The sequence below is a fragment of the Mobula hypostoma genome, chromosome 7, assembly GCF_963921235.1.
Source record: "Mobula hypostoma chromosome 7, sMobHyp1.1, whole genome shotgun sequence".
Taxonomy (NCBI): domain Eukaryota; kingdom Metazoa; phylum Chordata; class Chondrichthyes; order Myliobatiformes; family Myliobatidae; genus Mobula; species Mobula hypostoma.
Window position 1 is genome coordinate 75583470 of NC_086103.1, and position 11801 is coordinate 75595270.

At 38.7% G+C, this 11801-nt stretch overlaps 1 protein-coding gene across 4 annotated transcripts in view; it reads right to left on the bottom strand.

The window, feature by feature from the left end:
• The window catches only part of emx3 (empty spiracles homeobox 3), a 28171-nt gene extending 17789 nt beyond the window's left edge, over positions 1–10382 (bottom strand). The window contains exons 1-2 of one of the 4 annotated variants that reach the window (XM_063052762.1): positions 9985–10339; positions 8921–9426 (exon numbers count right to left, since the gene is read on the bottom strand). In XM_063052762.1, the coding sequence (XP_062908832.1) occupies positions 8921–9272 (352 nt within the window). In that variant the 5' untranslated portion in view covers positions 9273–9426; positions 9985–10339. Of the gene's footprint in view, positions 1–8920; positions 9574–9984 lie in introns of those variants that run through there. The other 3 variants (XM_063052763.1, XM_063052764.1, XM_063052761.1) reach the window with 3 other exon arrangements.
• Positions 10383–11801: the final 1419 nt, after the last annotated feature.

The following is an 11801-nucleotide window of genomic DNA, read 5'->3' on the forward strand; positions in this document are numbered from 1 at the left end:
CCTGAATTCAATGTAATAACTGCAAGGTCTAACATTGTTCATTACTCCCACAAATACTAACTGATTAACATGTAAAAATCTATATTTTCTTGTTTTTTTGTCACTAAAATAACATTGAAACTTGAGACAATTATTTCACAAGTCTTTGTTACTAACATTACACAACTTTATTTCCATTGAGACTGAATGCTAAAGATAATAAAGAGAGCATTATATGCCTCTTTATCTCCAGTCAAACTATGGACTATGGTTTTATTTTCTACTGAAAATATATGTTGTTCATAAAATTACATTCCAATTGATCCATACTGCTTTATGCAAGTAGCCAATGACCCTAATTTAACACTTACGTTGCCATCTTTGCTACCGGAATCATTTGTTGCCCTTTACTTATCTTCCACTCTCCTTCCCCATTTTCTTGTTAGGATAACGTGTCCTTCCCTGCCTCTTTGTTTTATCTGGAATTTTTGACAGTGAGTATTTCTACATTCTTCAAGCTCTAAAGACATGACATCCAATATTGTATCTTATCTCATTTATTATTCAATCAGACAGGCTTTAGGAGAGTAAATTCAGGCTACCTTTGCTTTCCTTAATGTAACAGTAATAGAAACTATTGAATCCCTTAGAAACAATACCTTAAAATTGGTTAAACAGTCATTGTGAACTTGGGAATTCCCTGACTTTAACAATGCACATCAAAAATATCCTAAGCATAGACCCTTTCTAGTATGCATTGATGAGACTTCTGCCTCCTCAATGTTAACTTACACTCTGGAAAACATCCCCCTGCCCCCATTAACACAATAGTAATAACTGCTGGTTGTGAGTTATGCTGGTCAAGGTTTTATCTGCAGGTAAGAACTAATCACAAAGTCAGTTGTGGTATTAACAAATCAATTAATCTGCCTTAACTATACAATGTATCTGTTAAACAGATAATCCCTCTGCAACGATACTATTCTATTCATTTGTTAAATGCACAGAAGATATGCATAAGAGCAGTATACTGTATCTGGAATTTCTATGTAATAGCATAAAACAGGATCACGAAGCATTTACGGTTATCTCAGACTTGCGTATTGATGTAGATCTTTAGAGAAATTCCACTCTCTGTGATGTTTCACGCGGCTCTATTCACTAAGAATGTGGGAAGAGATGCAGTTCATCTACTTAAAGTTATATAATCCCAAGAATTATGCTTGTGGTGCAGTTGTATCAAGATGGTTTAATTTATGGAATCAATTTACTAATGTCCCAGATGATTTCACGGTCGGTATATGAGGAGAATGATACTAAGTTAAGTCGCTCAGGGGAGATAGAGCCATTGAGTCATAGAGTCATAGAAAAATAAAGCACAGAAACAGGCTCTTCAGCCCAACTAGTCCATGCTGAAGCATTTAAACTGCCTATTCCCGTTGACCTGCACCGGGATCATAGCCCTCCATACCCCTGCCGTCCAGGTACCGTCCCAAACTTCTCAAACATTGAAATCGAGCTCACATGCACCACTTGCACTGGCAGCTCATTCCACACTCTCATGACCCTCTGAGTGAAGAAGTTTCCTTTCATGTTCCCCTTAGATTTTTCGCCTTTCACTCTTAACCCATGACCTCTAGTTGCAATCCCACCCAATCTCAGTGGGAAAAGCCTGCTTGCATTTACCCTATGTGTACCCCATAATTTTTACACTTCTTTCAAGTCTCCCCTCAATCTTCTACATTCCAAGGAATAAAGTCCTAACCTACTCTATCTTTCCTTATAACTCAGGCCCTCCAGTCCCAGCAACATCCTTGTAAATTTTCTCCTTATGGTTCACCTTTCCTATTGGTAAGTGACCAAAATTGCACACAATACCCCAAACTAGGCCTCACCAACATCTTATACAACTTCAACATAACAGATGGGAAAGGAAACATGAAATTTATGTGCACAGGAAGATCAATTAGCAGGTATGCAAAAAAAAGTTTGATTTAACCTCATCAGGATCCGGGATGAGATTTGAATTAAATCAAAAACCAGGGATCATTCACTTTTATTTCATGGTGCTATCCTAAAGTTTATACTAAATGGCTACTGTTTTAAGCCGGTGCCTTTATGGGATAATTTAGAGTGGAAAAATGCATTTGAAGGGGATGACTGTTCATCATTCACATCCATTAGAATTTGTACAACCTCTGGCATCCTACCTCCTATTTTAAGACTGAATAACTAGTTAACAGATTAATTATTTCCAAAAGTATTATTTTAAATTCTCTACAACTGGATCTTTTTTATTCAAGACACAAGGGCAGACCATTTCTTGAACAAACTCCAATCTGAAGGAAATTGACTATTCATTCAATGAACCCTCATTTCCAAGAAAGATAATTATTTCCTAAAAGCATCCCCGATGCTGGGAGCAGTCCCTAACATGTTTTAAATAGGCTGATATACTGTAGTTTCACGGAATGACTAGAAGAAGAAACTCTGGAAATCTAAAGAAATTATATTTTGCTATAGAGCATCTCATTGCTTCTCTTATAAACATGAAAATTTACACTGCAAAGCCACCTGTGTAAAATTTGATCCTTTCCAAAAATTATCCAAATGACCTGATCTTCCCAATAGTTCTCTATCTCCTTTAGCTTTAAACTTATAACTAATATCAACAGTGTCTGTTTTAACCCAGTGTCTGTTTTAACTGTTTCATTAAAAAAGCTGTAATAACTGCAGAAAAATTGTCCATCTAAATTTTCACCTCATTTTCTACTCATCACTTTAAATTGATAGCCATGCATTTCTAATTCACCAAAAGGAGAACACAATCCATCAGCTTTCTAAGACACTTCATGTATTTTTAAATAAACCCACATCCTTCTCCGCAGCATCTTGGTATCTAGAATCTCCAATTATAGTGTTCACCTTTTTTATCACCTAGGTGAATCTATGCTCTACATTCTATTGGCTCAATGCCATTTCTATCACTATACTCCATCAACTATTCGCTAACCATTTCCTTGAACAAATTTATCATTATGGTTTTTAGGTTCTACTTACTTCTTTATAGAGTCTAAAAAATCTGAATCAACATTGAATTATCCTATTGCATGTTGAAGTTACTACTTGTTTTCTATTAAAATAATAACACCATAAAGTTAACAAATTGTATTCAGTTGAATACTAAACAACTTTCCTTAGTCTCTCTAAAATGAAAGCCTCAAACAGGAGCAGCAAATGAAGACACTTAGCAGCATCTCCAAGTGTTGCTGCTGACAAATGCAGCATCTTTCAGAGAAAGACTTTCAGGACTTTTAGTATTCATTCTAGAAAGATGGCTTTCAATTAAAGAATTACAGGAACGTTGTTTTAAGGAGGTTGTAGGAGGGTTTATCTTTCTTAGCTGTGGTACTGCTGACAGAGAGCCATTCAGTGTCACTTCAGGCCAAGCAATGCAAAAATCTGTACAAATCACACACACCTTTACGTACGATTCCTTCAGCAAAATATACTGCCTTTGTTTACATAACATCATCCATATCTGGCCTTGGCTCAATTCACCTCCTGTTGATTGTGTTCTTTCTTGTAAAACTTGTGTATAATTTCTGTTTATCCTTTCCTTTTGAATGCTGTTTATGCGATGCTATGTGCCTATGGTGCTGCTTCCAGTAAATTTTGTTGCACCTGTGCATAGATGTATTTGCACTTGTGACAATAAACTCGACTTTGACTTTAAAACATTCACTTACACTTACTTTTCTTATAACTCTTGATTATAACAACACAGCCTGGCAGGCATCTCTTATTTAAACATCCATTAAACAGAAGCCATCAAAAGTTCTGTTCCTATGTCCTAACTCACACCAGGCTTTCATCACCCATCACCTCCATTCTTGTTGGTGTGCATTTGTTCCTGGTGAAGCAACACTTTAATTTTTTGTCTGTTTTCAAATCCTTCCAAGATCATGACATGTCCTACCTTTTTCATAATTTCTTCAAGCTTCAAGATACAATGCTTATATTCCTCGGTCCTTCAACATCCCCAGATTTAACCTCTCCCTTAATGATGATCATAACTTTAGCTGCCATGTCCCTTAGCCAGGAATTTCCTCACAATATCTTCATGCCTCTCTACCCTATCTTGCCTCTTCAAAGAAGCAATCACGCCTATCTCTTTGTCCAAGGTTTTGGTCAACTATCCTAGTGTCTCTTTAAGTTCTCCATCATTACTTTTTTTCTCTGATATATGATCCATGAAGTCTCTGTACATTTCTTCTATGTTAATGGTCTTTTAAAATGTTATTGTTGTTATATTCCAGTGTTGGTGTTGCAAGCAATCTTTTAAAAATTATCTGCTTAATGAGGTCACTGCCAATTTGAGGACATCAGTCTTTCAATAAATTTTCTGAAATGTGACTATGTTATAAATTTTAAAATATTATATAATATTAATAGCTGTCTTTCTCAACAAAATTACACCACAAATGTTAAAATATTACTCATAAAGAATTCTCTGTCCAGTTTTCTTGCCAAGCTCTATTAAATGTAGAAGTAATTCTCACATATCAAATATTTAATACCTGAAGCTCTAATTACTAGAATGAATGTGTATAAATGACTTATCACCAGTTATTCAGTATTTGCTAATTTAAGTTTTGATAATATAATATAACAATACATATATAAAGATTGACATCAGGATTGAGGTGAAGTTTTAAGACACTAATTTAATTAGTAGGTCAACCAGCATCTGTGGAGGGAGAAGCAGAGTTAATGTCTCATGCCAATGATCCTTTGTCAAAAAGATGACTTCTGATGTAAGATCATCAACTTGTAACATTAACTTTCATTCTCACTCCACAGATGTCACTTGTATATTTCCAACATTTTCTATCTTTATTTTAGTTTAATTATACTGTATTTTGTTCATTTAAAATGTATTCAGGTTATACCATCAATAGAACAAACATCAATTCTCACGATGGCCTTTAGGCTTTACTGCAATATTATTGAAGTATTTACCAAACTTGTCATTCAAAGTTAAATGTTTCCACAGAGGGAAAAATGATATTGTTGCAATGCTGCTCATATTTGCGATAAGGAAAGAGACTGCTATCTGAATATAAACCTTTTGAGAGCAAATATTTTGTTTACCATCTCGTAAACACGTAGTACTTCAGAAACTACAAAGCTAATATCATACATTAAGTGAATAGATATGTTTCCAAACAAAATGCATTTACCGCTGACATTTATAAGTCAGATATTCACATTACAACTATAAACATTTTGATTCAGTCTCAGCAAATTTGAGATCATCCAAAAAATGTTGTCCAGGTCCTTACACAAACCAAATCCTACTCACCCACCCAGAAGCCTGTACAAAGTGTATACTGCAACCCTATTATCATTAGATGCATTAAAGATTTAGTGTATTTATCTACGTGCATAATAGGCATTTATTCAAGGTGCAGATCCAGAAATGGTCACATTTAAATTCCTGCATGTAATTTGGTTATCACCCACTTCTTTGTTGATGCACAAGGGATCAAGTTTAAGTAATGCCTCAGTTTAAAATATCCCTCCCTTACTTTCAAATCCTGCCATGATTCCTTCGCTCCCTACCTTTGTGATCTTCTCCATCCTGCCAGACCTCCAAAGTTTCAGTGCTTCTCCTGTTTTGGGGCCTCAACCCTGATTTCAATTGCTTACGCATTGACAGTGGTAGATTCTGCTTCTGTCCCTCAATTCTGGGATTCCCTTTCTAAACTTCTCCAGCATCCTTTCCCACCTGACTAGTTGACCAAGCTTTTGATCACCTGCCCTGGACAATTATAGTAGCTTTCAGTTCAGTTTTGCCTGGTAATGTTCCTCTGACATGCTCTGCGACATTGTTTTAAAATTCAGTTAATGGTGCTATGCTCTGTTATTGGTGAATTATCTATCTTGACGTATTTACAGCTCTGCACATATTTGACTATGGTATATTTACAAGGGACTCTGTATGGCGTCCTCGTCATCTGATAACATTTTTACTCTCTGATCGCGGGTACAGTCATACTGTGTATTTACATGCTGGGGTTCCATACTACAACTCACATCGTGTCGTGAGCACCCATATACGTGTAACACCCGTAAACGTTCTGTTGTTTGATGTAGAGGTCGCTGTCAACGCTGACGTTTATTGTCCATCCCAAAGTCCTGAAGTTCCCGTCAACTTGAAAGAGTTAGGTGTCAACCATATTGAAGTCTTAAACTGGATAAGGATGACAGAAATTCTCACCTGAAGATAATAAATGGATTTCTAATGATGATCCGCTACTGGTTCTACGTCTACTATTTGTCCATATTTATCTAATAATTCGATTTTAAATTTCCCATTTCAATACTGGTATGCGAACTCTTATCTCCGGATCAACTCCGCAGCTATCCTAGTAACTTCTTTGCTACACGTATGTAGCATATTTCACATACGTGACATGCTGTGCAAAAAAAATTTCTCTATGCAGAATCTGAATGTGCTGGTTTGTGGTACGTTCAATGCATAAAATACTACCCAGATTATGTACTTTACGTCACGTCTGGGGCTCCATTTTACGCCATATCCTACAGATAAATATGTAAGCTTCGTTCTCCTTGCTGTACAATATGTAAAGCTTTGACCGCACAGGTAGTTGTTTTGTAAAATGTTTAAGATCAAGTTAACCTTGAAGTTTAAATCTGGAGTTGAAGGTTCAACGTCATGTTCAGGAGTAGGGAGTGATAATTCTCTGCATGTTTTCTCTCGGTTGCAAGCTTTACTTTATGCATGTTTAGGAGGAGATGCATACAAAATCTTTTCTTGAAACCGAGGTGATTTCAGGTTATTCGAACCAAAGTGTCAATTTTTTTTTTCGTTTTCTAAACCGGCTACAACCCATATGACACAGCGTTCCACCTACCCTCTATCCTCAACCCTCATCCTCCACCCTACACCATAGTTTTCTCATCTCTAATTCAACCGCAGTTTCCAAATTCACTTTGCTCTTCGTCTCCCTCTTAATTCGTCTATTGCTCTTAATAAGCGTAATTTAAGGTCAGTTAGGATTTCTTCGTCCTTTCTTTCCGGAACAGTTTTAAGTTCAAATAACTTTATTACCGCGCTGCTGTTCGCATTTTCATCACGGCATTGTTTTTGTTTTAATTTTCAGTTTCCTTCCCATCGATTCAGTTTACATGTGAGTTGGTTAGTGAAGATGCAAAGCTCTTTGGATTCCGGTTCAGATTAGTTTACAGACTAGGGTGCAATTAAATTCCTTGCTTGCGTGAAGTTCACAGAGTACTACTCAAACTTGTAGCCTGTCTTTCGCGCCGTAAACTGTGGAAAAGTTGATTATCTGAACATTTAAAAGCCAAAATGGATTTTATGTACAATTTCATCTATGTATATAGATTAATCAAATAAACCAATTATACCAGCATTCAGTTAATCGTTTAAATGCCTGCGCAGTTCAGCGCCGATGCATTTCCATGCCAAACTTCATTGTTAGATTTCTGCAAAACCAGTGTTTGCACAAACTACCTGAACCAGTAAATTGTTATTGTAAATTCAAGGGGCTGATGCGAAAATCCCTGTTGATTTTACATTATCCAGACTGTACTTAAACGCAACACGCTTCCTCAGGTGTTCCAATCCAGATGTGTTTGTATAATTTAGTGTTTTAAAAAATCGTGCTTTGCACCTTCACTCAGAGGGAATATATAAGAAAGATTTCATGCATTTGCACCAAAGGATATCATCTTGAACATCTAGAAACAGTCTCTTTTAAGCAGTGAGCTTTCATAATCCTGTTGAAGCTACCTTTGATTAGCAATGAGCAATTGAATATTAATTATTTGATTTGTTTAGAAACGTTGGATTCTTACAGCCACGCTTCTCTGCAATCCTTCTTTTGGTTTTTGCTCCCTTCTTATGAGTAGTAGTTACAGAGACCCCGGCCTTTCGGCTTTACTGAACTACAAACCAGAGCCGTCTTTCCCGGATTAAACTGCGCATCAAACCCAGCGGCGTTATTATCACTCACCAACTTCTTGCATTTCTATTGTCAATTTTCTTTAAAAATCTATACCGTCGTGCTTAAAATAAAAATATAACTTCCTATATAAATTCAGTATTAAATCTGCAAAGTAACCATGTATTGAAGGATACATCTGACAGATGTACAAAGCATCGGTCTCGTTCTTCCCAATCCTTTCGGTGAATTTATTGCAGATCGCCCTAACTTTAAACCAAACTACCAACTTTAAACTAGGGTCGGGGTACTGAGGGAACGCCACTGGAAACTTCAATGCCTGTTTTCCCTATAAGCTAAATTTAAATCCACTTTGGGGGTTTTACGAAAACTGTGTCCTGTTTGTACGGCCGTAAATTCGGACGTTGCCGGGAATCTGCCCCGCAACAGACAGGCGCTACTGGAGACTCGGTGCAGACCAGGTTACTATAAACGGACTATGAACGGAATGCAAGAATCCTGATATAGTCTGGTTCTTCCGGAATCCTTTATTTCTTTAAACGATCGCCGGTTATCTTGATCCTCCGCGCTATGTTTACCTGTTAAACGTTTTCGCTTAACTTCCGTATAGGCTGACCTAGTTTCACTTCTCTGTTGCAGTCCAGCTTAGCATCTGCACACCCTGCTACAACTTAATTAGCTGAATTTAAATCATTTCCTTACATAGTTACTCGTGCGAAGCAAAAGTCTTAAACAGAATAAACACAAAATACGGCGACAGTGCGGTGTTAAGTTTAGCAAACGCCGGGATTTGGAGATAGCCTCTCCACACAAACATGGGGTGAAAATGAGAGGCAATTACACCAATCCAGAGTTGGTTAATCACCCTGTAGCATACTTATTGGCACAATAGTTGCAAACTGTTATTCCTTACAATCACGTCCATTTACCTTGAAATCTGTGACCCAGGTATCTGTTCCTTAAAACCCAGGGGTAAAAACTCAGTGCTTCTCTCTGCTGGGGCGCAAAGAAAGACTGAGCGGGTAGATGGTGCGCGTTCCCCGGGTGCATTGAGAGCGCGGGGCTGGCCGCGTGGGTCACCGGCTCGGGAAACAGGAGCTCGGGGCTGCTGTAGAGAGTCCTGCCGGCGTTCTGGAAGCCGCTCCCGAACGGGGAAGCGTGCACCGAATCGGCGTATCTCAGAGCTGTAGGTCGAAGCGGTTCATCCCCCAGTGTGGACGTGTTGTCTTTGCCTACGAGAGCCTCGATGGTGAAGCATCTTTTGGCCGTAGGCTGGAACATGGCTTTCGCCAAATGCGTTGGCCCTGACGGCGAAGATCGAGAAGATTTAGAAAAGTCCAAAAGAGGGTCGAAATAAGTTTATTTTCCCACCCAGTAGGCACAATTCCTTAGATCCAAAGTGGACTTCAATCTATTAAACAATCCATATGCGTACCTGGCAAAGTGAGATTCGGTTTAGGAAACTTGTATTGACGATTTGGAGCTGTATGATCTAATTAAAAGGGGGCTGACACTATGAATGCCAGCAGTTTCTCACCGATTGGCTCCATTTACCTGCCTTGTGCAGTTCGTGTCAGTTACAGGCGTGGTGGACATGCGCAGAATGCGAAAGGAAAACAAGGTCTACCCTATTCAAATGCGCAGAGAAGCCAAAATTGCACGTCCGCCTGTGCGGGAAATAATAACCCAGGGCACAATGAAATATCGCCGGAATCTGCCAGATCCTTCAGCATCATTGAAATTCGCCAGCTCTTCGGCCTTTATAATTAGAATAAATACAACATTTTTTGTTGTGAGATAAATACCCTAAATGTTCTCACTTGTCGCAAAGGAATATCTTTATATCGCATACACTGTGTTTTTGCAGTATACCTTTACATATATCCAGTACTCATTCCCACAATGCTTATTGCATCAACCTGTAACATTTGCATGTGTTCGTCTTTCTCGCAGTCTGTCATCTATACACAACTTTGAATAGCAGCTGTCTTACCGCAATGCACTCGTGACAATACTCGCAACTGCATTTTATGCAGTCTGCAGCCCGCTGCAGACTTCGCCGAAACATTGGTGTGTTGCGGGTTTGCAGGACCGTGTCGAACCATGCCGTGAACTTCAACCACACTGGTGATTCTCCGTTTGCCAAAACTATTCGGAACTACGGATAACAAACGTGTAAAGTATCTGCAGACGGAATGAAAAACAGACCGAACGAATTGAGGCATCTCGCTGAGCTGCAAGCATTTTTTTTGCAGGTGAAACAGCACTGATCCGAGAGCCCTCGGGGACATTGGAACCAGTCACAATTCATTTAACCCTTTGCCTCCTCCTGCTGGACAGTTTTTGCACATTTCACCGGCCAGATCTGAAATTTAAATTGAGACCGAAAAAAAAGATTAATCAAAGCTTTCTTGTCATCTTCCTTTACTCCTTCTAGCTGCGGTATTAATCTGTAACATCCTAGTTTCGCTGATTTAAGATTCGCTGATTCGTCTATTTAAGAGTGTGTTGAGTGAAAAATAATGGTGCTCTGCTGGGGAAAATTTACTTTAAAATAATCGAGTTGTTGGTTTACTATTTATGAGTTTAATCCACTATTGCACAAATTAATACGAGACAATGCTTCGAGACATCACGAAGAACCTGGATTTCAAGTTCCTTCGATTTTCTCTGCTCTGCTGATCTCGAGTGTTCGATGTGCGCTTCATCCCACAATGGAACAAGTTTCAGGAATTTGCGCTGAACTAAAGTGATGTCGGAAACCTGTAATGTTGCCTCTGTCTACATCAGCACTATGGAAATGAGCACTGTGTCCCGTTTCGTTTGTACTATTTTTACCTTGATAAGCAGCCCGATGTTTATTAACTCCGGTTGCGCATATAGATAATTAGGTGACAAGGAATAATATCCTTACATATTCAATATTGCTATCGGTTTTCATAGCCGCGTGAACGTGAAACCCCTTGGCCTGAATGCAAGTAGGCAGAAACTTTTTGCCGTGGGCTGGAATCAGTTTCTCTCCTTGTAACGTCGCTGTAGATAACCGCACTTACCCACAGCTAAATGTAACTTTAGGCAACCAGAATTTCCATCCCGTCAAAGAGTACAGCAAGTAACTGCACTTTCCTCGCTGCAGCTACCGTAACATCAGTCGAGTTAAACCGCACTTTCTTGTCAATGAAACATTGCAACAGTTATCTGCGCTTCTCTCGCGCGGAATCATTGCCGTTCAGGTGTTTCTCCCTTCGAAGCGCTGAATGCCCTGCTGCCTGTCCCATAAGCTAATAAAGTAATGTGGAAAAAATCCATTTTAATAGCAGGTTGTATCTCATGTTATTTGAAGGAAAACTTCTCATCTTAATTACGATAAACAGCACTTTGCTTTACACTGAACACTGCTCCGTGCATGATTTGAGTCGCATCTAGTATCTAACGAATACCAATTTTTAAATAGAAGAAAATTTGAATGGTTTACTTTTTAGAAGTCAAATGTAAGGCCTCTGCGCGTATTTCAAAGAGAGCTTCTGATTTCAGATTAATACAATTGACGTCAAGCGATATTCCCCACAGTTCTCCCTTTTTCTTTGTTTTGTTCTTTAACAAATTGCAATGTTGCTTTATTACTTTGGGTCAACCGTCGCCCCGAGTCATGATCATAAGATAGGCTTTCAGAAGTGAAACCTCAAGCGAGAGGCCTAGAAAGAGTGAGTGAATAAGGAAGCTGGCGGCGATGGGTGAGTGTATGACCGGCTTAGGAGAGAGAGGCAAGGCTGGGTCGTTTTGGAAATGTGGTCCGAAACAGTTCGACCG